The 27452-nt window shown below is 51.2% G+C and overlaps 1 protein-coding gene across 1 annotated transcript in view; it reads left to right on the top strand.

Moving 5' to 3' along the window:
* The window catches only part of LOC144162670 (uncharacterized), a 159259-nt gene that overhangs the window by 41993 nt on the left and 89814 nt on the right, over positions 1-27452 (top strand). Inside the window, exon 2 of the mRNA XM_077693299.1 lies at positions 10040-10283. Within this exon, the coding sequence (XP_077549425.1) occupies positions 10040-10283 (244 nt within the window). The remainder of the gene's footprint in view (positions 1-10039; positions 10284-27452) is intronic.

Raw genomic sequence — 27452 nt, 5'->3', positions numbered from 1 at the left:
TGCAGACTCGGAATAGGCCACACGCACGCCACACACTCTTATCTACTGACTGGAACACAGCCGCCAATCTGTGACAAGTGTGGAGGACGGTGTCAGCCTTCCACGTCCTTGTTGAGTGTACTGGCACGGAGGAAGCAAGACGGAGACACCTTTCGGAACAACACAATTACCCCATTCCATTACACCCCTCACCGTTTCTATGCGACCAACCCATGTTTTCGAGCAATCGCCTACTTTCATGCCTTCATGACATTGACTTTTTAAAACTCATCTCATATCGAGCGTAACCTCATGCCCTTTCGGGAGCGCAGCCGGTACTGTGGGCCCCCTTGTGCGAACCAGGCCCTCACAGCCCTTGTCTGAACAAGGGACATGTGTCGAGGGTACCCTGGTGCACGTTATGCCATTGTCATTTTCAGCTCGAATTGTGGCTATCTACACGTTTGAAATCCGAGGCCCTTTACACCCATACATTAGCAGTTTTAAGCCACTTCACTCACATCCCATTGTTTCGTTTTGAACACGGACACTGACAGACCATACAGAACTAACATGGCGCTCTTTGGCCACAGACGCCCTTGCGCCATTAAACGCACTGAACTAACATTTTTTTTCGTTATGGGTGACAGGGCCGCCATTGCCACCGTTATTGCCACACCACTGTTGGTGACACCGGCCGTGGTTTCCACAATCTCCACGCGCAGGGCAGCATGACGTGAGTCCCAAAACCGTGACATGTACACACCGCGGAACACCGCGCGGCAACCGCAGCGTTGGTCACGTCATGACTCATGGGAGCCCTCACGTTGGCAGTTTGGGGCGAGGACCAGCAGATGGCGTCATGCTGATGCCGATTGCGAAAGGGCAGCTGTTCTGAGCTTTCTCTCGCGCGCAAGGATTAAAATGGATTTAAAATATGTTATACTGAACGGTTACTGTTGAAACTTTCTGGGAGACATCTCCATACACAAAGGCAGCCTTTCACATAGTTATCCCAGCTTTGAAATTTTGTGTGAGTACTCCTTCTAGGTGGTAGCTCTGTTGCATCCGAAACAAGCGCGAAACCTCTTTGCGTAACCTTCTGGACGGTTTCGTGTGCTGTAGACTTGACGATGACCCCGCCTGAGTTATGGAGACGAAGTGCGTCTTTCCTGCATACCTTTATCTCAGAATGTAACGCATGGCTGACTTCAAAAAACAAAAATCAGGCTTCATTATGCTTTCGCGACGCAATTGCTAGGAACGGTATCGGTAATGGGTGCACTTTCTCACTCACACATAGCACGTGTATGCATATCACCAGCCTATCCAAGTTTACTGCAGGACGAACGCCTCTCCCGTATAGGCTTCTAATTGCGCTCTTGTCTTACGAAGGCTGTCATTTCATCGCTCCATCAAAGATGCTCATTCTGTCACCCCGGTGGTCCGCTGGTTCTCCGCACCAGCACGTGCCCAGCCCATGTGCACTTTTGCACCCCGACAGTTTGGCTCTTAATCTAAGGCGCGCGCTTCCTGTCCCCATAAGCGCTGCTCCTGTCATTGCGCGCCCGCGGCTGATCCAGGTTTTCCGTCTCCTTTTGGGGTGCTTAGTAAGTACCAATGTTCCTGCCCATGAGTAACCACCGGGAGTGCGCATAGGTTGCAGATAGCCTACTATTCGGAGCGCTTGCCGGAAGAACCCCAAGCACTACTATAACTGTACGCCGGATTAACCGTGGTCGACCTGCGCGTCTCTTGTGCGCAAACATCCGTGGCTCCTGACGAAGCGAACGTTGTTGGAATTTCCCGGTGGGAGGCCTGCTGTTGGGCTCTGTTCCCAGCGCTGCCCGCTGCGGCTGACGCCAGCCGTAGAGGCGGCGTGGTGGAGGCGATGCCAGCACTCCCCCCGAGTGCCGGCGTTTCGGAATAACGGCCCTCGTTGGTCGATCCGCGAATGCGCTTCTCCAGGCCGCGGCCGTTGTTTTTTTCCGAGGAACGCTTCTCTACGCGGGGCGTTCTTGCAGCGCGCTTGTGGGGAGCCAGCCACACCGCGGGCTTAGTCGTGCTGATCTGGAAGATAGCGTTTCGTCTTCCTAATTGTACCTTAAAACTGCGGGTCCTCTCAAAGCGTCGGTGTAAGCAGTTCGGTTGGGTATACAATGTGGGAAGTTCCCCCAAGAACTGCACTCAGAAAGTCGCCCTTTGTCTCTGCGACCGCATATAAATATGTTTACACCCATTTCAGTCCTGATGCCTTCGCTCAAACATCTTTTTCGCTCCTTGTGTTTTATTTTTCGCCCGTGCTTGTGCTAATAGTCGTGTGCATGCTTCCCCTTTGAAAATTCTGCCAGCAATTAAATCATATAAAAAAGTAAATGCGGAGTGAGGGCTTGGTGGTGTGTGTACAATAATGACCCTACAGGGGAATTTGCCGAAACTATTCTTTCATATATAACTCGCGGCAGGCACTCTGCCCTGCGGCCCCTCCTGAGAGTCTCGCGTGTAATTGTCTGCTCACACGAAAGATCATGCGCTGCGCTGTGCTCTGTGAGCGCAGTGTTCGTCACAGTGGGCGTTGTATACAGTGAAAGCTCGTTAATTCCAACTTAAATAATTCAAATTTATGGATAATGCGGACTGCACTATTTGGTCCGGCAAAGTCGCCGTAGAAGGACTGTGTATTGAAAAGCCCGTTAATTCGGACGCGAGGGGCCAACGGCAGAGATCATTCGAACTACGCGCCACTCCGCCGATAGCTTGGGGCCTGGCGCATGGCCAGGGAAGCGGCCCCGCTACCTACGCACGAGGCCTCCGGAAAGGAGAGGAAAGCCGAGAGAGGAGTTAAATCGGGTAGAAGCAATCTAAAATCCGACGTTGCGGGAGGGTTTTCTTTGCGGACTACGTAGGTGTGGGCACGAGTTCGGGGTGTGGGGCGTGCTGACAGATGGCACCATTTCTAAGGTCCGTCGCTGCCAGTGACCACGAGGAGGTGGCGGACGAAGCATCAGTGCGGCCGCCGCTCGGAAGTAATGCCCGGATGGAATGCCGTCCGTCTCTTCTTCAGTTTCGGCGTACGCGAAAAGGAGGCCTTCTGTTAACGTTCGCTCGTTGGAGCAAACAGTGCTAGCCCTCGCCTTCAAGCATAAAAGGCAGCTTTCAGTCGCGGCCTTTTTCAATCATCCAGTTGCTGACACGCTCTACTGCTCTACAGTCGCATTGTACGGCTTTCGTGAGTCACTTTTGTTCGTTCGAGCTTTCGTTAATGCGAACTGAGGTGGCGTCCCTTTTGGAGTTGGAATTGACGAGCTTTTACTGTATTACGATCCCGGCCGCGGCGGCCGTTTTTCAGATGGAGGCGAAAAACGAAAACGCCCGTGCGCCAATGCCTGTGCGCACACTAAAAAGCCGGCCCCTGCAGGCGGCGTACTAGTAATCGGTAATCCACTACGGCGCGCCTCATAGTCGAGCTGGGTGAGGCTTCGAGGCATCAAAGCCCGTGGCTCGAAATTCTTTGCTGTACTGTAGGGACAGGACGAGGAGGATGACTACTCCCAGAAGCAGAGTTGTATTCAGGACCGGCACTCCCGCCACGTCCCTCGGGAGTCGGAGGAGAAAAAAGAACCTTGCGGTAATCGGGGCCATCACGAAGATCTTCCGGTTAGACCTTCCACCTGGCGCGGGAGAAACGGAGGCTGACGTGTGCCGACACTTTTCGCCGGATGACGTCGTGGCCGCGATTTCCCCGCGTCTTTCCTCCCTGCGTGAAGGCCGGCTCACGTCGATCGCGATGCTGTGACGTAGGCGTCCCGTTTCGGACACGTAACGCCGGCCGGAGGGTGGCTGTGCGTGCGAGCGCAGGAAGTGCGACCTGGCCGGCGGCCCGCGCACGGCGTCCCCAGGCCAAACTTAACGCGCCCATGCCGCGGCTATCGTTTCCGGACATTCCTTCGTGGAACAGCTTCTCAAGGCATCCTTTGTCCGGTCTGCGCCGTCGAGGGACGAGTGTGGCAAATCAGGTCTTATAATGTTTCGCACTTAGGTGATAGTTGTCGGTGGCTGCAATGTGGACGTGTGCAAGCCAGACAAGAACTGGTTCATTCACTTCATGTTGAAAGAGTTGGAACAAATGTATAATGGTTCACGCCAACCGACCACTGTTTATAGGTCACGTATAGCTTTCGCAAAACACCTCTTGTGGATGTCAGTGTCGTACAAACGAAAGACAGAATTTGTATTTAAAGAATTATAATAATAATAATAATTACTGTAAGGGTAGCTTTCCCGCATAATGTTGCAGTGAAGCCTACGCGTGGAGAAAAACTTTCGGCCAAATTTTAGAACAATCCTTGGATATTAGTTATAGCTGACCGTTTTTGACGCTCCGCTATGCTCCCGACGTCCCGCTCAGCACAACCGGAGCGTCACCAGCCGAAAGGCTTTTAGCTAAGCGATAACCGTATCTCCCTCGAAGGGGAATGATTCGCGTGACTGGTCGTTTCGTGTGCGCCTGTAAACCAAAACTTCAACCGAAAGGAAACATAAGAATTGGTATTTGTTCGCCCAATCAAAGCAAAATACCTTGTTTATTGGCCTCATTTAACCTTTTTTTGTATAATGTAGTCGCTGAAATTGTATAATTTTTTAAAATAACAATAAACAAGCCGGTAAACTTTGGAATAGCCAAGCCAAGGCTGTCTTTCTCGGCGCTGCATAAAAGCAGCCCCGCGCTTCGGTCGACGTTTTTCGCGTACGTTCTAAAGATCTTTGAGGTGTGTTGCACCATTGCCTATTCGGAAGAGCTTTCGCGGTTTCGTCGGTCGTGTTTCAACTGATGAAACGAAGTTCGCCGGAGCGCACTCGCATTGCGGGGGCAGCCATGTTGAAATTCCGCCCGGTAGCGTAAGCTGCCGCGACGGTCCGCTAAGAGGCCCCGGTTAGCGGAGCGGGGCCCCGCTCCGGTATCGCCGGTAGCGTGCTTGCGTGCCACGCATGCGCAATGGCGCTCCCGCTTGCTATCGGAGCGGAGCGGACCGTCAGAAACGGTCAGCTAAAACTCTCTATTAACAGATTGTAGCTGAATGACCGAAATATGACAAAGTTTAAAGAAAAAAAAAAAAAAAAAAAACACCAGGTTCTCTCTTTCGGCGGCCGCCAAACTGCTGCATTGACATCACACAGCTGACTTGCAATTAGACACTATATATATTAAACGGTAATGGCAGTTCTCTTCAGTGACGCCTTATAAGCACAGGAGGCGGTGAAAATAGGTGCTGCACTTTCTTTTACTCTATTTCAAATCAAGACCGGGCTCTCAGCGCGTAAATGTTTTGTGGGGTTTCGTTTTCCGTCTCTCGAAGGTTCTGTTTGAAAGGCATTATTCTGGAGCCCTTCTGCGGAATTTTATGACAGTGACGCACATGGTTCGCATAACTTGTCAAGTAGAGTTACGCTATTGCGTTGTCAAATTTCAAATACTGCTGCTTCCCGTTTTCGCAGTGAAACATGGTAAAACAGCGCGGTAGAGACGGGACAACAAAGAAGAGAATACACAGGACTAGCGCTGGCCATGTTTCACTGCTCCAACCAACTGGCCCATTTTTCGGTTCCGTTCGAGTATGAGTTAAGCATGCAGTGCATTGGTTCATTGCCATGCGCTGTGAACTGCGCGATGACCAGCTTTTGTTAGTGCAGTGAGAGGCGCACAACGCGTAATTGAGGCACGACATGTTCGGGTGGACATGTCGAAGGACATGTGGCCACCCTTCTCGCGCTCGGCCAGGAGCGTTCACTTTCGTCGATTGATCCGCGCGACTTAGCAGAACAGCCGAGAACTTTTCGGTGTGCAAAAGTGGAGGTAGTCAGTCCCCCCGTGTCCTCCAAATACTGGACATGCGTACTTCTCCGCGGGCTTTGCATGGTTCACTGGACGAAAGCACAGGTTAAGTTTAGCAGAACACTTTGGAGTAAATAACTGTGAAAGTTTCCTTGCACATATGTTGGTATTTAAGCTCAGTGAACGCGCGCTCGTCGGAGAAGACGTCGTGGAGGGACAAAATATTTAACTCCCAGCAGGCCTGGCTGCCGGTCTTCAGGCCTTTCCCAAATGAACGAAATGAAACTCGTTCTTGGGATAGGCGATCGCTTTGCGGACGATCTTAGGTCTATCGGTCTGTCTGTGTGTCTGTCTCTCCGCGCGCACGTGACTATGTATATATATATATATATATATATATATATATATATATATATATATATATATATATATATATATATATATATATATATATATATATAGCGAATCAGAATAGGAAATGAGGGGCTCGTTGAAATAAGACAGAAATAATAATTGGCAGTCCGAGTGGCGCTGGCTACCACCCCCAAGCGCAGGAAACAAAAACACCTGAACATAAATACCCCAGAAAGTGGAGGCTAAAGTATCCCCGCCGGTAGCGTAGTGGTTATCGCACCAGACCGGTATTCTGGAGGTCGTGGGTTCGGATCCCACCTGGCGGGCATTTTTTCTCTACTTTCTTATTTTCCAAATTCTTTATCTTGACTAACTACATCCTCCCCTTTGCTTTCCGAGGTTTTCTTGACTGCCAATTATTATTTCTATATATATATATATATATATATATATATATATATAAAACAGAGAGAGAGAGAGAGAGAGAGAGAGAGAGAGAGAGAGAGAGAGAGAGAGAGAGAGAGAGAGAGAGAGAGAGAGAGAGAGAGAGAGAGAGAGAGAGAGAGAGAGAGAGAGAGAGAGAGAGCTCTATTGTGTGCCCGGTATGAGGTGGAGGGAAAAGGGAGTGGTTGGAGATCCTCCTCCTCAGTCCTCTTTCCGGGACCTCAGTTCTTCGCCGGCAGAGCCCTCGTTGCCAGAAAGGCCATGGCGCTGGCCGCGTTGCGCCGTCGCAGGAGGGCACGGCCCGCGCTGGCCTTGGCTGCAAGGGACGACAGAAAGGAGGAGGAGGACATTACGAAACAGACTGGCCGGTGAGCGTTTCCTCACGTGGCCTCTCGAGAGCGTCGGCTGGGTTGCGGTGCTTTGCTCCAGGAGTTCGCGCAGGACGGCTGCTGCGTGTGTGCACATGCGGCTGCGTTGCGCACAGCCGAGCGACACTGGCCCAGTTTCCCGACAGCGGTGCCTCACGCGACGTTCTATCACGTGAAAGTGACGAAAAGGAGGAAAATGACAGCAAGAAACGGTTCGCTCGGAGCTGGAACCTAGCTGGAACCTAGCGGAGCTGGAACCTACTGGAGGGCCGACGAACACTGAAAAACGGAACCACGGACACCGCGGCCTGCCTGCGTTGCATGCTTGCGGAGGAAAAGCATTGAGATTGCTTCGCGATCCTCCGTTTGTGATCGAGCCGCTTAATTGATGCTTCAAAATGAGTTGAACTGGAGGACGACAAGAGGTCCTTACTCCGGCCGTCTCTTCTCCCTTTGCTAGCCCAACTTGTGGCACTGCATTGTGCGTACGAGCAACAAATGACAGCTCGCTTGCGGCACGCGCTGCACGCTCGGTGTTCATCCTGGCGATCGGTTCAAAGGTCTGATGGCGTGCACGTGCGGGACTGAAGTATGCGTGTTTGTTTATGCGCTTTCTACACAAGCAGCATTTAGCGTCGCAAGAAAGCGCCTTGAGGGAGTGCAAGTATACGAGTAAAAGCCATGGCGCGAATTTACCTGCGAATTCAGTGTTGCGGCGCCGCTCGTACGGCAAAACAATATTTTGGAGGAGGGAGGAGGAGGAGGGGGGTTGCCTTTAATGATGAAGCCCTTTTTGGTAAGATGACATGTCATCGCCCCGCTACAGTGGGGAACCAATAGCAATAATCGTCATCATCATCGAAGAGAAGTCAGCATTTTCCTTGCTGCCGACGCTACGAAAATAGGCCGCTTTGCCGCACGAGCGGCGCCGCAACAGCAAATTTGCAGGTAAAATCGCACTGTTTTTGCTGTGGTGATGACCTCTTAGATTTCATTATTTCCCCCGTTCATTTCTGGCAGGACGTTCTCGTAGATCTGTAGTTAGTACGCAGCCTTTTGCGTGCGGCGTTGCGCTGCTGAGCACGAGGTCGCGGGTTCGATTCCCGGCCGCGGCGGCCGCTTTTCTGATGGAGGCGAAAAGCAAAAACGCCCGTGTGTACGAGATTTCGGCGCACGGTAAAGATCCCCAGGTGGTCAAAATTAATCCGGAGCCCTCCACTACGGCGCGCCTCATCGCCTGCGTCGCGTCGGCGCGTTAAACCCCCACAATCAATCAATCTTTTGCGTGCGCGCGCACTGGCATATCCATTATCCATTTCTTTGTCTTCGCACAGGCACAGAGCCTTCTTGTTAGCATTTTTTTGCCGTAAGAACCGCAAATCCGCCACGTGACATATCCCGCGGTCGGGGCTATTTTGGCTTCTTTTTCGCAGTGGTGCCTGTTCCGCCGTTAAGAGGCATCACTTTTATTAAGTCTTATTAAGCTTATGTAGCTGATAGACATCACTACGGACGAGCCACCGTAGACAAAAATATCTTGCGAGGCTGCCACATACAAAAAGCTCGCTACTGTAAAAAAAAAAAAAAAAAAGTGGTTCGAGCTACCGCGATGTACGCATGTGTCCTGCAAAAAAAAAAAACAAAAAAAAACACATCCAGTTAATAAAGTAGGAAGTAGGTTTTCCTTCCACCGAGCAAAGCGTTTGCACGTGCTCTTAGCCCCTTCGATTAGCAGTCGGACCGCTCGGAGGACGTGGTACGCCATTTTTCAGGCATACACCACGGCCTCGGTGAAGCAGTTTTTCCTTCCGTGGCAACGTATAGGAGAAGGCCAGAGCGCTTTAAACCTTTGTTCAGGGACGCTTCCGAGACCTGCCGCTGTCTTTCACCGGTCGACACACGGCAACAGCGTTGCGGCCTCTAACGACGGGGCAGCAGGCACGTCGGGGCATGGCAGCCGAACGGAGAAGGGCTGCCCGTTTCGATTTCGTCCGAAGCGCGCGCTCTCCTGCCTTCGCGCAGTTGCGGGAGGAAAAAGCTATGTTTCGGCGGGGGTCCGTAACACCTGCGGCATACCCGGCTGGTTGCGTGGCCCCGCGGCGCAGATGTGCACGCAGCCGTCCCTCGCTCGGTTGTCGGCCAGGAGGACGACGTGCGTTCCAGAGGTCATAGACCTGTGCGGGACTTCCTGCAGGCGAGGACCGCCTGCTGCCTGAAGGCCGGCAGTTCCGACTTGTGGCGGCTGAAGCTCTTCCGCAAGAACTTGCCTGTGAGGTGTCCGTGACTTGTTTTCTTGTTCATCTGCAGTCTGGCGAATCGTACCACACGTAGCTGGCTGCATAATTTTCCAAGCTTGTGCTGGTCAGAAGTTCAGCTTTTGCGGTCCTTTCCGCCCTTGCTTGTTCCAGCCGCGCACGCATTGCTTTCGTCTCCATTTGAGGACGCAAAACCTTTCTCTCTCCTGTGCTCGACCGTGCACTGCGGTGCAACTCGCTGAGGTCGTGCTCATGCTCGATATTCCCGGGTTTTATTGCTTTAGCGCAAGCGAACTGTATAGCCGCTTCCATAAGCTCACTGTGCCATCTTGTGCGAACTTGTGTTTTATTCGCTCATTATTTTACGTATTGTTTAAAAGCATGCAATGCTTTCCACACCTGCCCTTGATAGAAAACCGCCTATCGAACTTGAGACGAAACTCTATCGGTTTCGCTTCAACGCGAGCCAGGCGAACCAACGATTGGATTTTGCCCCTATGTGTCTGGCCAAGCGCAATAGTGCTGCCTTCCGCCACCCCAAACTCAATGGCATCGATGAATTGAGCTCTTCACCGGGGCCTTCCAAAGAGGTCACCCTTGTTCTACTTTCGTTGCTCATTGCCTTTATACAGCGGTGGCTTCTCCAGGAACTCACCCGTGCGTTAACAAGGCTTGCGAATCGTCGTTCGTGTAAGCATGTGCCGCGCACAGATGCACGACATTGGTGAACTACTCGTTGTTTCTTCTTCTGTGCGAGTTCGGCTGAGCCGTGCCAGCAGCGCTAAGCGTGACGCCGCCGTTCGCAGGAGATCCGGCAGCTGGCCGCTTCCTCCCCGGGCGGTGCTCTCCTGACGGCCCCGGCGTCGGCGTCGGGCGACTCGTCGTCGCCGTTCGGCCGCCGCAGCCCGGCCTCTGATCCGCTACTGCTCGACCACCCTCCCGCCGTGTCGTCGCCCACGGGAGGCGGCTACGCGCCGCCCATGCTGCACAGGACTTCGCCTGGGGGCTACGACCTGCGGGGACACCGGCGGACCGCTCCCCCGCAACCAGGTGCGTCACCCCTCCCTGCAAGGGCCGATAAGGACTGCGGACGGAGAAGGGATTTCGCGGCTGCCCGTCCCATCAGCTTTTTGTTCCGCCCTTGAGGGAAGCTCTTTTTAGCGCGGTGATGATGATGATGATTAGGGACTCTCTCCTTCTGAATCGGGGCGTCGGTTGTCAGCAACCGACTTGCCTGTTTCATTCTACTTACTTGCCCTACTTCTAGCTAACCCTACGTCTAGCGTATGCTAACGCAAACGCGCGCGGGGTGATCTCGGAGGCCATGATTTGCCCTTGCCTGCGTGACTATCCAAGGCAAGCTGTAGCTGGATGGGGCTTTTTTTTTCAATGCGTTTGCGTTGGTTTCTATTGTACAAACCTTAAAAGTAGGATAAAAAGACCCTCTTACCGATTCAGTATTAGGGAAAATACGATATACCCGTTGCGATTGTTTTGCTCAACCGCGCAGCCAAAGTTTTGAAGCAACGCGCAGTGCTCGGCATACTCATTTATTCAGCTCCGAAATATGCCAGGACCATGCGACAAATACTGAGCATGGCATGCGACGCGCAAAATTAAACAGCGAGTAGACTGACACGGCGGTTTAGTGGTACACTTCACTCGGGTGTAGCAACTCAACAAAATATACGAAGCCTTCCTCACTTCCTCTTATTTGTGGAGTCCAGCTACAAACCCTTCGCGTTTCACACGGGTAGCGCAACGTTCTCGGCTCGCAGCCGAGGGTGCGACGACGGTGCAGGCGACGATGCAGGCGACGATGCCCGCAATGGAGGCCGCCGAGCCGCGCAAACACTGCGCGCATTCCACCACCGCAACACCAACTCTAAAAGTAGGAAGAAATGGTCCCACCAACTGCTGCACCTGTGTATGGACGCTTTTACGCGGGAGGGAGAGGGTCTGACGTATCTACATTTATGTACTTGTATCTGCGCACAATGACTTTTCTATCTATTCGTGTATATAATGCATTTCCTAAGGCTAAATTTACTTGAGCTGAATGCTGTATACAAACGGTCAACTCCTCATAGCACGCGTACGTCATCACGTACGTTCACCCTAAAGTCCCTTGATCGGCTAAAGCAGGTGAAGGGATTTTAGTCCACCCTTTCCCGGCCGTCTTTCCTTCTCTTTTTTGTTATTCCGAGTGCATAGCGAACTAGTGCCACAGTAGCTCAATCAAAATTTGTTTCCTGTATAGCATCTGCGAGCTTAACAGCCCTCGCCCAATGTTTAAAGTAAATGCAATAACATGCAGCAAGAATTTTCCTAATGAATTCAGTTTTCTCATAAACCGGAGCAGTAAAGCTGCGGTTTAAATTAAGCTGGCTGATGTACAATGCCCGTACGGATATAAACGTTTATAAACGCTTGAGAAGGGAGTCCCACTTGGGCTCGTGCAGTCAGCTTACTTATAAATACAGCGATGGCATTATTTCGGTCATGTGAAGCAACGTAAGTGCGTCCGGTACCGCTGACCGCCAGTCAAGATAGCGCTGCGCTAGCGCATGGTATACGCCGATTTATTGTTCTTAAAAAAAGAACTTCGGCCGATGAAAGCTCTATTGCGCTAGATAAGCTACATTACTGTGCTCATTACATCAAATGGTTCCATTGCAGCTCGGTTCAAGAGATTTTGGGCCCCAGAAAATGTTGCAGCTCAAAAACGAAAATACGCAACACTTGGCTATTATTACGCCTGTTCTTTTCCTGCAAGGTTTCGGAGGCTGCTGGATGACACGTTTTGTTCACGTTGCCGTCGTGCTGCGGGAGCGCGAATCCGTGCTGAGGGCAGCAGGTGAGCTCGTACTCGTTGCTAGTCACCCCCCACCGACAGTAAGTATTATTGTTCAGGACGACATTTGACCACAGACATATGCCACTTCATTCGCAGTAACATAAACATTGTTTCCGCGTCTTTGAAGTGCACAGCACTTTAGGCACTCGCTCGCTGGACCCAAGTAGAGCAACAGGGCGTCCCGTGGTAACGCTGTCGTTCGCGGCGTACCCCAGAGGCTTCGAAAGCCAAGCGGTTTGTATAGTCATAAGCGTTCGAAACTCGTGAACCGCTGGCGCTTGTCCTACATATCCCCGTTGTTTAGCGCAAAGAAAACTATAGGTACATCTGAGGCAAAATATACGTAATTAACCGGCAGCGCCCGCGTTCATTTAGTTAGGAACGCTCGTTGGGTTGGTTTTTACTATAGTAAGCGAAAAAAGCAGCCGCGCAAGAAAACAATGGCGAGTTCGAAATGACGCAGAAAGGCTCCACGCGCAAGAAAAAAAATTGGCCGCGTATCTGCTCCTTTCGTTGCAAATATCGTCAAAAGACGATAGTCTTTGTGGACATTTTCCAAGGAAATGCCCCCCTTTGCTTTCCCGCTCACCTCTCATGCTGTTCCTGTACCGTCGCGCTCATCCCAAGGTTTGCGCAAGGCGATTTGAATTTACCGCGTTCCACTGCTACAGGCCGGGTTCCTCGATGCCAGCGCTACAGTACGGCGGAGACGCGCGTGAATGGAGGCGGCCGACTACAAGGTTTATAGAACCGCGTGGCCGTGCTCCACGTGCGTTCCAAGCAGAACGTGGAACCTAGCTAGTGGGACCTTTCGTTGCTGTTGCCGCGTGATTTTTCATATGCCGCCAGGAGGCGGCGGTTTTATGCAGTAGATGTAGAATATCATTTGCTATCGAAAAACCAAGCATCCATGAATTTTTTAATAAAGAAACACTGTAAATATCTACTAATTTCCTGTCTTATATTTGCGTAATGTCTTGTTCTTGTTCAACAAAGTTGACAAGTATGAACATATAAACCGGGCTTAGACGTTTACATTTGGCTGTGAGTATATAAGACTATTGCGCTATACCTATCTTACTTTGGCCGGGTGGCTGAATCGAGTCACAGACAGACAGACAGACCAAAATTTCTGGGTTTAAGTAGCCCAAGAAAGACTATCGTCTTTAAAAGCTGCGCGTTCGGAATGACGCAAAACAGCTCCAACATACGAAATTAAAGCAAGCACAAAAAGAACAGAACTCCCGCTGGCGCAGTTTCAGGCAGGGGGCACGCGAGCACTGCGAAGGCGGGAAATTTGAATTGCATTGGGTGGTAGCAGTGAGCGGATAACGGTAGTACAGCCCATTATGGCGAATCACTGCTCTGCACTTCGGACAGCTTTCACATTGAGTGGAACGGCTTTAATTTTTTAATGACTTTACACTGGTACAAATTGTAAACATCGAACACGGCCACAGAGGTCATCGTTCAATGAAAAGTCGATGCATGGTGCGAGTTGGTGCACCGCCGCTGCCAGAATCGCCCCATCGCCAGGCCCCTTTAAAACACGAAGATCGAAACATGAAAGCGGGGGGTAGTGGACTTGCAGTCGTGGCATATTCCTCTTTGCTTGAGCTGGCCTTCGTTGCCCTCTTTGGAAGAATTTCGTCATGTCGCGCCAGCCTGGCTGGACCAAGCGACCCAGCCGATGTATGAGTGTCGCCCCTCAATTAGCTAGTCTGAAAACAGCCTGTCAACAACGTCTGTTACACTCGCAGCGTCCGGCGACAGGTGCACTAATGCTGGGATTAGTTGCGGTGACCGGAGATGCCTCCGATGGAGAAGGAAACAGCTCACGTACGCACGCACCCGTGACTAACGCCTAGTAGCATCGAAGTGCATGCCCATCCTCCGTCCTTTTAAGCAGAAAACAAGGTGGATAAGGAGAAGAATGGGAGGATAGCCGAGTATAAAATATTTGCAAGTAGAAATATCTTTCAATGTTGGAGGCACCGCAATGCAAACTACTCGTGATTCATGGCCCGCGCCTCCATCGCCGTCTCCAGAGATTTTCGAGCTCGTAAGGAGAGGAATTCCGTTCTTCCGTCCCTCCTTGTGCCATTCCTAACGAACGGGATGGAAAGCTGCTGTCGGCCAAGAGAGGCGAATGGTGTTTTCCCCCGTGCCATGCTGACGATGCGGAATAAAAAGCGGGATATCGTCATAGACATAATTTTTACCTTTATTTATTTAGTCGTTGATTTGCTTGCACCCTATAAAAAGAAGTACGTTTATTAATGTCACTAAAATTAACGGATCATTGGCAAGATACATCGAAATTAAAAAGAGAGCACACATGGAGTAGTGTTATAACTTATAGGGTAGTGTTATATAGCCCGCAGACGGGCCCGGGACCATTTGTTCCAGGACCATTTGTTCCGGGACCATTTGTTCCTACTTTGGAGGTGGGACCATTTTTTCCGGAACCATAAGTTCCGGGACCTTATGTTCCGGGACAATTTTTTTCCTACACCCGCGCGACACGCACACGAACACGGCCACCCGCTTCGGGAGCCATCCGGGTTGTCCTTGGTCGTTCATTTCTGGCCGGTATGCCGGTTAGAACTGAAACGTTGTCGCCTAATGAGGAACACACGCGACGGTCCGCGTTTTCAGTCGGAGGACCGGCTCTCTCGCCTCCTACCGGCATCGCCGGAGCAGCTGCCATTTTGGAAGCTGCCTTCTCGCCGGGCCGAGAGCGCGCGATAGCGGCCGGAGCGTTCCGCTCCAAGTCGTTGCGTGCGTAGCAACGCATCGTTGGGGCGGATGCGTAGCGTACTGCGCACGCGCAGTCGCGACTCGCCTCTCCGGGGCGTACGCTCCTCCGCAGCGTGCGCCCAACACCGAAGCAGCTGCTTGAGCGGGACCAGCGCCGCCGGCGTGTGGGTCAAGGCTCTCAGGAAAGCAGAGGGGCCCGCTCGCTCGATTGTGTGCTACGCTGACGGGCCGGACGTCAGACGGCAGGGAGGGCGCCGGCTCGTTGTTGCACGTCTTCGCGAGCGAAGCCTCCCACTTGTTTACATGGCAGCACCGCTAGCTACTTTTGACAATCACACACAAGCTGCAGTCACACAGCGCCGCCTTCAGCTGCCAGAGGCCTCACGAGATTTGACCACCTCGGGAGGCCTACCTGAGCCAAACAATATTGGGAGCTTCTATGCCGGCCGTCCGAGCTTTGTCATTTTGGATTTATCGTCGCTGGTGCCCTGAACGCGCACCGTCCGCGTTGGCGAAACCCTTGGGAGATGCACGAGACGCGTGCGGCTGCTTCTTTTCCAGCGTGACTCAGGATCTGTGCTGCCGCTGTGCCGTGCAGCCTCTGCTCGCGCTGAACCACGTTTGCCGCCTCTTTTTGCCGCCAGCTGTGATAGCCGTCCCGGGCTTCTTCGGGTCCACCCGGAAATAACGAAAGCAGTAGTATTTTCCTGTTTTTGTGGGCATGCTGGCAGTTGTCAAGCCGGGGGATTAAGAAGCGGGGGCGATTTTGGATCGTCCGAGCCGATTAGGAGCCGCGCTTAGTGCACATGTTGCTTGCGTCGCGCAAACCGAGCTTTGACGCCTGAGCGTTGAGGCCACCCTCGTGGCACGAGCCAGTTTTTGCTGGGCTTAATGAACGACGGTGCTTGTTGGCGACGCTAAGCTCTCCTCCGTCTGTACTGCACGGCTCTGCTTAATCCCACGGGCGCTCGTACATGCATCTGTACGTCTTCTGGAGCCACAGCCGGAAAATACAGACTTGGCCAGGCTCAAAGCACTATACAGTGCTACTTACGTTAGAAAAAAAAAATCGTTATTTGGGCCGCATTGACAACGCCGGCCGTTGGAATTGTGGCAGTTAAAGCTCGCCGCTTCTGCTAAATGCCAAAGCGTCCAGATCTGGTTAAACTTCTCCCGAAATGACGGGATTCAGGCGGCGTCAAAGCAGCCCTCGTGTTGTGTAGGCGACGCGTGGTGGTTTCGTGTGCGCTTGACAGACATTTCGAAAGGCGCTTAAAAATTGTCATTCCCCCGAGCGGTTTGTGCTCGACCCGACAAATCTCGGGAACACGCTTTATGGCCGTATTCTCAGTCTGTCCTCCACTCGATGGTTCCTCGGTTGAGTGGAGGAAGGATTCAGGGTTAGTCTGTAAGCTGCAAGTTGGACAGCGGCACACATACGTTCTTGTGCAAAAAGATCGCAGCTTAGATCCAAGTGCACGCAAACTGCTCTTTGTTTCAAGTACGTGCGACTATTTCGAGCGAATTCAGCGGCTTCTGTTTAACGTGCAAGGCAGCGGCAGCACGTGCACGCCTCTGCCGCTGCATCGGCTGGGGTTGGCGCTGTTTCCTGCGCAGTCTGCGCATTCGGCCTCTCGAGGCCGCAGAAAAGCCGGCGGGTGGCATTAGGGGGCGCCATTAGGCGTGAGGACATTGGAAACCCATTTGGTCCGCCCGAGCTAACGACGGCGACAGGTGACCGGCAGACCCATTGTCGGCAGCGCGGGGCTGCAGACGAGCTGCCTCATTAGCCAGTCACTTTGGACGGCCTCATACCTGGGTTTTCGGTGGGACCAAAGGGCCGTCTCCCTGGTGAGGCTCCGGCGCACGTTTGAAATAACAGGCCCCGGGGCCCAAACCGATACGGCCTGCCTGTCCGCCTTGCGAGGGGTGCCAAGTGAACCCGCAGAAGTGCGTTCGTCGCTGCAGCATTGCCATTTCGTGCAGGGCCTCTGGCAAGGACACGCATGCGCGCGCAGTGCCTTTTCCCGCCCTTTGTGCTTGGTCGTGCACCCGCTTCGCGATGGTGCTGTATGTTACTTCGTCCGAGAGCCTTTTCATGCCCGGATAAGACCTCGTGGTCCTGTGTCAGAGCAACGTAAAAGCCTGACAACGGTCCGCAAAGCGCGGTGCGTTTGAATAGGTGACATTCCTGGCGGGACGTGCATGGTGCTGAATCAGCTCGGAAGCGCCGCTCCGTCTTCGCACTTGGGAATTTTTCGCCTGGCACGCAACCGCTGCACCAATGTGCCATTAGGAACAAGCGGGGCTCGGTCCCTCGGCGAACTGCGCTCCGCCTTACGGCGCCGTGGACCCTTCCCCAATGTCCCCCACTGAAAAGCGCTGGCGAGCCTCCAAATGTTGACGCACCTGCGAGCGCAAGTTGGGCACCTGCAGTGTGCGGTTAACCGAGCGGCTGCCCAGATCCGGCCAGGCGAAAACAAAGGGCGCCTGAGCTTGGAACGAACACAGTTGCGGGCGTTGTTCGAGTCCACACTGACGACACAACTCTGACATGTACGGACGCAATTCATGTCAAAATGGCTCTTACAAACGCCAGTACGCCAAGCGAGCCGGTGGTGAGATGCCGGAATAGTTGTCCCCCCTTTTGGGGGCCTCGCGCAGGTGATCTGTAACTCAAGGGTCAGGGTAAATTCGGAAGGCAATCAAATAGAAGAATATCGATTTAAAGAGGCATTCACACAGGATTTTCTGTTGTGCATGCTTACAAGAGGGGTCATTCCATGCCAACAGTTCCACCACCGAACTTGACCATTTAGGGTATTTTTTTGTTATAATTGCGGCCCAAGCTTGGCATTGCGCGGGATTTTTCTTCGAATTATTTCAAGCGTAATAATGTTTTTTCGCATTAAAGTTTATTAATGGTGGCAAAATGTACAATAACATTTTTTTTTTCAGAACAAGAGATCCTTTTGCGCATTGTGAAGTTTTATTTTTTTAGTGTATCGATAGGCATTACAATAAAGTGTGACATATCTTCTAAACATTGCCGTTTTGCAATGTTCTTCTGCGTTTACATGCGAGCAAAAAGTGCATTTATATTTTTAATATTTTAGGAGTTCAATGCCTTAGTTACAGTTATTCCGCCTATTTTATGCCTGCTCTTGGATGTAAAGTGTTTACTGGAACCGTTTCGATAAGCTGAAATCCAAAAACAACGGAGGAAAAAAATCGACAACTAATTCGCTTTTTCCCGCATATTCAGTCCTAATTGCGCATTATTGCGTTCAATGTAAAAATTTGAAACATAATACGTTTAATGCAACTAAATCTAATTTATATCCAAGCGTTTAATCGTAACATTAATTGTTTAAGGCGCGAAAAAAATTAATGTTGTTCACCCAGTGCACGAACACCGTCTATCCCCGCATGTCGCTCCGTATTTGCTCTTCACGGCATGCCATGCTGAACGCCGAGGTATCCTGCCCGCGGTACCATTGTGGCCACGCAGGGCTTCGGGAACAGGTTTCTGTGGCCGTGTTTATTTTGAAAGTATTGGTAATTGTACTTTCTGCTATATTAGTCGATCTATGCACATGGCGACTCTCAGCTTCGCCATCTGGCAAAAAAAAAAAAAAAAAAGATTTACTGTCACGTCTAATCTATAAATAGACTTGGTGCTGACGTACAGACAGAGAAATAAAATTTTAAAGGGGCCCTGCAACACTTTCGATAAGCGCTTTTCACTCTTTCCTTGGCGTCTAGAACCACTGCGAAAGCTATTCGCCCTGAGCGCGAACACAGTCGGCCCCTGGCGGCGGCGGGACGAACCGCTCCTAGTGTGGATGGCGCTCTCACGTCGTCTGCTTTTTCACACGTTGCGTGCGGCGCAAGACGCGCGCTGCACATGACAAAACAACCAATATGTGTGCTCGTTTGGCAGTAAGCAATGACGTAGTTACCTCCGCTTGCGTATTTCCTCTAGAAACGCAATAATCAGCGGCCGTTGAGGGTTAATACGCTGGTTTAATTCCACGAAACATCTTCGCCGTGGTCACCGCTTGAGTGTGAAACATGTTATAAACATTGCTTCCACACATTGCACTTTTCTTATTGTTGAGTGCAGTCGTCTGCCGTTTCGGGAACGTCGAAGGGTGCTTTTTGAAGGTGGCGTGGTGATTATTTAACGGATAAAAGTTTAGTACGCGAAACGGGTAAGAAGCGACAAGACCTGTGCATACGCGTGCAAATTCCTCTGAACGAGCCCTTGTTTCGGGGCCATTATGTGCATGCATCCAACATGTTACGCGCCCAGATCCCTTCTCGTTTTCATAGACCGCAATGGATCCAGTCCCGCCGATGGTCCTGGGACCGTCGGGTCTTCAGTGCCATTTATGCCAGGATAGTCCGACACACGTCTTCACCTACGCGTGCCACTGTGCGATGACGGCGCCTTCGCGCATGAGGGCTTCACTTTGCGATTTTGGCATCGTCTGGATTCGATGCTTGGGTAGTAGAAAAAAAAAAATTAAAACGCGTTTGTGCATCCTACCAATTGCTGAAAACTTGCCTGGCAGCAAGCCTCTTAAAAAGCAACAAAACAGCAGCTAGCTTCCGTGACCGACCTCTTGCGTACCGGAGTGGTAGATTTTGAACCCATGCTGCGATTAGGTTGTTTTCGTGGCTGTGAGAGGGAGGAAGGAATGCCTTTAATGATAAGGAGGCTTGTACTAGAGAAAAGGTAGGAGGCACACACGTTTTTTTTTTTTTTTTGCCTTTCTTGTTGCGCAATTAAGCCTGTTTCATCATCCCTGGTTTCCTCATACTGGGCGAGCACCTTCGACGCCCAACTGTTTTGAACATCGTCCATGTGTTGCTTCAGTCCTGTTTCCAAGTGCGTGGTTGCGTTTCTGCGAGAGAAAAAAAAAATCGCAAACCAGCTGCGGAAAATCCCTTTTACATCTTATCCTTGGTATTCAACTTATGTCGCACTTTCCGGTCCGGAACATGGGCATGTGACCGCAGTTCGCTTGCTCCACTGACGTGTACAAGGTCCCGAATACAGGCGTAACGAACGTATACGCTATAGACGCGACACGCGCTTTTATACAGAATATGTTGTTCGGATAGCCACTTTCAGTATTGAGCTCTCGCCCTATCAGTTGGTCCACGGCCTCATGATCCGCACGCAATTTTATGCTGTTCGAGGGGAACAAAGAAAAATGTAAGGAGGAATCGGAAAATCTGGCGGCAAAGAACGGTTTCGGATAGCCCTCTGCGCGGTGGGCCCGCTTCCTGCAGTGCGCCTGAATAGGGCGGTGAAGATGCTGTTCAAGAGGGTCACAGAGAAAGCTGGAGTCGGAATAACACGCAGCATGTGTAGTGGTTTACGACAGCTGCGCTCGACATTTACTTTCGCATGGCAGGATGGCGTCCATTTTTTTTGTTTGACTTACTTACGCGTCGTTAGCGGGGTATAACTTGTCATAGTAGTCTTATTAATGGGGAATAAAAGCTGACAAAGCTGTATATCAGTGAAGTTTTACTTCGTCCTAAGGTTGATCCGCTGGAACTGCGGCCAGCAAGGGCTCAGACGGGAGGTCTGCAGGTTCGGCTAGGATCGGTTGTGCCACCAGAGGCACCGAGTGTCGAAGGGTGATTATGCAAGGAGGCGAAGGCTTGTGAAAGGTACGGTAGAACTTGGAAGGTTTTATGAGTAGAGCTTATTGCAGGGTACGTGCCAACGGATCAAAGAAACAGTTATTCAGCGTAGCAGAGAGAGAGAGAGAGAGAGAGAGAGAGAGAGAGAGAGAGAGAGAGAGAGAGAGAGAGAGAGAGAGAGAGAGAGAGAGAGAGAGAGAGAGAGAGAGAGAGAGAGAGAGAGAGAGAGAGAGAGAGAGAGAGAGAGAGAGAGAGAGAGAGAGAGAGAGACTATTGCCGGTCAAACTAAGACATGTTTGGCATTCTTCCGTCAGAAGCCGATGGCGCGTAGCGCCTGCGAGGAAGAGTCCGACCCCAGGCAATGGGGTTCCTCGTATTTGACACGAGTTTGGGCAGCGCCACTACTGGCGTCCCCGTTCACACGATGTCAGGCGGATAGCCGGGTGATGTCAAGGGGTGACATCAGGTCCGAAGCGGCGTACATACGCGGCTGTACGCCGCCCCGCTGAAGAGAAAAATATGATACAGGTGCCGGCTGACGCAACTTGAGCCTTCGCGAGCTGTAGCGCGTCGTCGGTGGACCCACCGGCGTGATTTCGTAAGAAAGAAGCATACCCCCCCCCCCCCCCCCCCCCCCCCCCAAAAAAAAAGGAAACTCCGAAGCGGGCTTACAATATCTTAGCCTGAAGCAAGTTGTGATCTGCGTACTTGTCTGTCTTAAACGCTGGCGTTCAGCGATTGCTGTTTAAACCGAAAAAACAAACTACTTTTTCGGCATAATTTATTTTTTCCGATTTAGTATTAATCGACAAAGGTCAGTTTCTGCAATCGCCGGGTGCACGGTGGATGAAGGACAACTCCCGCGCTGCGCGTTCCAGAAACGGATTGAACGTTGTGGGCGGCACGGCAGAGGGCACCCTGAAAGTCCGTAGTCATTTTAACAGCGAAGCTGTTTAGAAAATCGTAATTTTTCCTGTCCGCATTTAAAAATACCAAGAAAATGTCGAGCGCTCGTGCGTGCGTGCCTCGCGGTGACCGCCCAGCGTCCCTGGCGCACGTTTGTCAATCCAAGCTCAAGGAGATTTATTCATTTATTTTATTTATTTCAATACTCTCAATGCCCGGAAGGCGTTACAGAGAGGAGTGGGAAGGTTTATACAATGCAAGTTATGGCCGTCTTAATTCTGATTGTGGGGTTTAACGCGCCGACGCAGCGCAGGCGATGAGGCGCGCCGTAGTGGAGGGCTCCGGATTAATTTTGACCACCTGGGGATCTTTATCGTGCGCCGAAATCTCGTACACACGGACGTTTTTGCTTTTCGCCTCCATCAGAAAAGCGGCCGCCGCGGCCGGGAATCGAACCCGCGACCTCGTGCTCAGCAGCGCAACGCCTTAGCCACTGAGCTACCGTTATGGCCGTCTTATAGGAAACAGGATCAGGGTTGCTGGCAATGGAGGCGGGGAGGCTGTTCCAGTCCGATGCTGTCTTCGGTAAGAACGAATTGAAACGTAAATTCGTCGGCAATTGGGGACTGCAACTTTTAATCTGTGGTGAAAGATTGGCCAAGACCACCCCCCCCCCAAAAAAAAAAAAAAAAAAACCTAGAAAAAGTAATAGCCTGCGCGCAAACAATATTTCAGTTTAATTTTCTTATCTAATTATCTAATTTTGTTTTGCCTAATAGTATGCCAATGCGGTGTGTGAGCAGCGTGGATGAAAAAAATCAAGGCCCCTTTCTTAGAGGAAGGTGGTTTTTACTCGAAGCTTTCTCCCCTGCGACCTGAGTGAAAGTCCGAGATCCAAGCCGCTTCGACCGTGTCGGAATGGCGCAGTCGGATAGACGTCGCCGAAGGTGCACAGCTTCGCTTCCAACCACGGGAAGCGCTTTTTTTTTTCTCGAGGCAGTTGATGTGCCTTTGTGACGCCCAAAACGCGCTTTGCAGTGCGTTTTGGGCGTAACGATTTGGATTCTGGACTTTCACTTTTGACTTTTAAAACATTGGCCTTCGACCAGAGAAAGCTTCCCGTTTCAACAATCTTTCACTTCATCCAAGATCATCGTCGATGATGATGATGATTTCTATTGGTTTCCCCTTTGTATCGGGGTGATGACATGTCATCTTACCAAAAAGGACTAATATACCCATGTTTTACACTCTTGGTTTAACACTAGCGCTGCTTGGGGCTGGCACAAAAAGCTTATTAGGCACAAAATACTTTTTCTTTTTCTGTTACAGGTGGTAACTGTCTCAGGCAATATTCCCCTCTCTGCTTTTCGTCTACCAGCACTCTAATCTTCTTTTCGTCCCCTCGACAGCCTTGAAGTTAACTTCCTCTGTGATACGCTTAAATCCTAGAGCTTCTGGAAGCCGAATATTTCCCTCATGTAGATTTGGATGGATATCCTCACATTATAACACTATGTGCCGCATAGTTTGTTTCTTTTTCGCAGACCACGCATACCCCATCATTTTGTGAATACTTCCCCACAAAGCTTTTAGTTCGCAGGCAACCTGCTCTAGCCTCAAAAAGCAAAGCGCTGCCCTGTGAATTATCGTAGAAATTTTCCTTTCTGATGTTCAATTTCTGTGCCCTGTACATCTCTAACGACGTTTTAGCTTCCATTTTTTCCCTCCATTTATTTGTTTCAATCTGCCTTGCCTCTTTTTCGTCATCGTCAGAGAAAGTTGGCTTTCCTGCAGGGCGTTTGGTGTGGACGGTCGCCATCAGTGAGGCGAGAAAGAAATTTCTGCTGGTCACGCAAAAGCAGGTTTCCTTGCTGCGAAAAAAAAAAAAAAAATCCGCGTTGAATATTTTCTTTTTCAGATGCGATCAGCGAAACTCGCCATAAGTAATTATGATTTGGTTACCTGCAACTATGGTTTGATTGGCAGACAAATGTAGGGTCGGTGTGCGGACTCTTTCTTCTTTTTTTGATGAATGAACATGCTACTTTTGTCTCTCATTTTAAGCCATTTTGTTAAAAGCAGTGCTGAAACCAGGATACATATTCGTCATTAAAGCCGGGAGAATGTCTAGCGGCATAAACGTTTAGCCAGCGATAAAAACCGAAAATATTCCAAGTAGAAACCGAAAGCGCTGAACCAGAACTCCAATCTCGCGCTAGTCTCGACTCCACCACGTGAAACGACGCTTTCTTTTGTTGTTGTTACTGTCGTTATTTAACGACTATGTGACCGGTTCGAGTGTCCATCGGGGCTCCGTCAAGCTTTAAAGGGAAGAGCACAGCTTTCCCTGCTGGTATAATAAGTACCGGCAGGCAAGCAGTCGAGGAGGCCGGGACGGCAATTTCCCTCGCTGCAGGGTCGGCGCGCCAGGGGGGAAGACCGTATTCCGAAGCCGGGGGCGCACGCGAGCGCGTTAGGAATCCGTATCTCCGCTTGGGCAGCAGCAGAGGGGGGCAACGAAGAGGACGGGAGGCGGTCCTCGCGTCCGCCGGAAACGGGCCGCGCTGTGTCCGGCTGCGGCGCCGCATTTCTGGGGCGCTGCCCGCTCGCTCTACCTTCCTCCCCCAGTGGACGTGCATTGGACCCGCCCGAGAGGGGGCGCCCACTCGGCTCTCGTCGGTTGAGCCGCGTTGGCACGCACGCTACACACGCGGCGCTCTGGCGATGCCGATCAATGGTGGCGCATGCGAGGCCGGCCTTGCAGCGGCCGCGGGTTTCGCACCGCTGCCTTCGCAACGTCCGAGCCTGCTTCACAACTCCGGGCGAGGGCCGTAAACTTTTTGCGAGGGGAATTTCGCTGCGTGGCCGCGTGTGAGAAGGCTCCGGGCGCGAGTTTCTCGTCCGCGCAGCGGGCGCGCCTGCTTTTACAGCGGCTTGCTTTGCAGAAGGGGCCCGGGTTAGATAAGTCACGCGCCACGCCTGCCGTAACAGTGTCGCCGGCCTGTGTGCTTACCACACCTGGCTACCGCCTAATAGTTGCAGCTGGTCCTTTTCAAGGAGGCGGGTCCCAGCTCGTTGAATGCGTTGGCCTCAGTATTCATTTTGTTTTTGAGGAGGTCCACGAAAGGCGTGCTTCGAAAAATAGGGAGAGTTTCGCACAACGCATTCAATGCAGCGTTGTAGATGCGAAGTGGCATCTGGAAGTGAACAGAGGCGTGCATTCGTTGGAGCGGGGGCTCAGAAATGCGTTTTGGGACAAGCCGAGACCTGCGCTAGGGCAAGCTTGCGGCAACGCGTCTGAGGTCCCGAATCTTACCTGCCTTGACCATAGTCCCAGCAGCCAGTGTCTTTTCTTAAGCGTACACGGCCGCGCTGTGCCAGCACTGCAGTGATTGCGAGGGCGCTATCTCTTCGCCGGTTGTGTTACATGTCACAGGAGGACAGTGGTGGCGCCGTGCTGTTGTAGTCTCAGCCAGCACCCGCCTGGAAGTGTCCGCTAATCTGGAACATCTGGAACGTGTGCGCCCAGGCGGGAACGGAAAAAATGGTTCCGGAAAAAATGGTCCCGGAAAAAATGGTCCCGAAAAAAAATATTCCCAGTGACCATCTAGGAAAAAATGGTCCCATGCTCCAGTCGACGTGTTTAGTCGATCTGAAGTTAGTCAGATCTGAACTTTTTGGCGGCTTTGCTTTTGTGCGTTTGCGTTTTAGTTAAAGGGTTGAGAAAGAGATGGAATGCTTTAATATTCCTACAAGGGGCAGAAATTAACTCCAGTGGAGGCTAAAATCTGGATGGATGGGTGGGCGATGTATGTACAGATGGATGGATGGATGGATGGATGGATGGTAGGGCTGAGCATCGATTAAAAATTTAGGGCAAGTAATTGGACTAAAACCGCACAAACAACTGCGAGGACTGGAACCGCCGGTTTAGAAGCTTAGTCGGACACAGCTATCTCAGTGTCTGGAAAGTCATTAAAGCTCTACGCTGCGAGGTTTTATCAGAATCGGTGTAAATTGAAATAGGGATTTACGCGCTGATGCTCCGCCTTGGTTTAGCCTTCGTTTCTGCGCAGTGCGGCCCAAACCCAACTCTCGAACGTAAAGTCATATCTAAATTAAAATATTAAAGCTAAAGCTTTAAGTTAATGTCTGGGACATCCCGTGCACCGAAATGATCGCACGGAGACATCGTGCACCGAAACGTCCGTGCGCTGAAAAGTGCGTGCACCGAAATGTCCGGCCACCAAAATGTAAATGTAAATACAATTAAAATATACAATCTTTAACTCCAAAGCATGAATAAACAAAAGAAAAAAACATTCAAGAGAAACAATAAGCAACAAAGAGTGTAAGGAAAAGTTAAGGAAAAAAACATGTAAAAAATTGCAGAGGGTGCTTACAACTCTGAGAATGTGAAGGCGAAATTTTCTGTTGATATGCCTTGAACTTTCGTACAAACTTTACGAAAGTTCGTACGAAAGCCCCCGTCCACGCCTGATTAGCCCCCTGGGCAGCCCCCTCTGACGCTCGTTCCTTTCACTACACATCACCAGGATCCTGTTTTTCGTGTCGGTACCTTCACCTGCCGAGGTTGTGTAGAAGCGGTTTACCCTCCTCACAATGTGCGGGTTCAAAACAGAGATGTGCTGAGATTTATGCATGCTATATGTGGTTGAGACGTCATCAATGCGAAACATCTGTGGATTAAGCTAGCGTAACGGCAAGTTAGAAAATAAATATGGGAGAGGCCATGAAAGCAACCCAACCAGAATTTCGGTAAAACAAACGTTCTTGGTGCGATTAACCGGATTTACTCGAACAAGACTACTTTTTCCTGCCTTGGCTTCGGGACCAATTTTTCCGGGACCATTTTTTCCTACCTTGGATTTGGGACCATTTTTTCCGGGACCATTTCTTCCGGGGCCATTTTATCCAGAACCTTTTTTGCCGGACCATTTTTTCCGGGATCATTTTTTCCTACACCCAGGGCACGTGACAAGCTGCGTACAAACTCGCATTGTGTTGCGGCAGGTTCCGCCGACCCTTCGCTTGCTGCCCGGGTAGCCTACCGCATTGCGGCTTTTGGAACTGCCGAGGCTGGTCAGTACAGAGGTGTGCTGCTTCGGCAACGCAGTGTTTTTATATATTTTCGCCACTTCTCTTCTCAGTTCCCCTAGCAAACTGACACAAACTTAGCAGGGATCTAAAAAACGAGGCGAACGTTATAAGTTTCTGTAGGGACCGAAATGAAGTGAAAGCAAACGGCAGTTTGATAAGAAGCACACTTATAGTACAACTACGTATACATATCATGCACGCACGGGAGGCTATGCACTATGGATTGGGGGGGGGGGGGGTTAGTTTTCGTAAGCGTGGGCCTTCATTATACCATAACCGAGTCTGTGAAAGCTTTTGGACCCATGGTTAATTCCCGTCGCGCAGAAGAACACCGCAGAAAAAACCCGCCCGCATCTTCCCACGGGGGGAACTCGAGTAAATGTGTCGCAGAGTGGTGGGGGTATCGCGTGAATGTTGCGTAATTGGGTATGGTTTGGGAATGCTTAATTGTTATTTCGTCTTTATTATTCTTATTTATTGAATGAAGGAGAAGCGAAGGCAAGGAGTGTAAAGTTAAAGTCTGTCTTTATTGCTTGGTGCCGTCAAGCAAAGCGTCAAGTCAAGCGTCACGTCAAGCGAAAGCCAAGCAAAGACGCCCTTGACTGAATTCCGAACGCGCGCTCCGCCGCTTATATACACACCGCCCGCGTTCGAGGGAGAGGAGTACGGCGGAGAGACGCGCATGCGCACACTTCCGTACACAAGCGCGTGAACTTTCCACGCACCCACCACGCCGTTATCACGTGTACACGCCCTGTCGCCGTTACTGTTGAGCGCGACGCAGCGCACGGGTAGCTACGACGCATGCGCGCACAGACGCGCTCCCCCCGCACCGCCGCAGCTGTTGTTGAGAGCGACGGAGCGCACGGGGTACACGCGCTCCTCCCGCACCGCCGCACCTGTTGTTGAGA

The sequence above is a fragment of the Haemaphysalis longicornis genome, unplaced genomic scaffold, assembly GCF_048455015.1.
Source record: "Haemaphysalis longicornis isolate Haplotype H1 unplaced genomic scaffold, Haemaphysalis longicornis Haplotype H1 scaffold_1, whole genome shotgun sequence".
In the NCBI taxonomy this organism is placed as follows: domain Eukaryota; kingdom Metazoa; phylum Arthropoda; class Arachnida; order Ixodida; family Ixodidae; genus Haemaphysalis; species Haemaphysalis longicornis.
The sequence above is the reverse complement of the archived record's forward strand: the minus strand, read 5'-3'. Positions and strand labels throughout refer to the sequence as shown.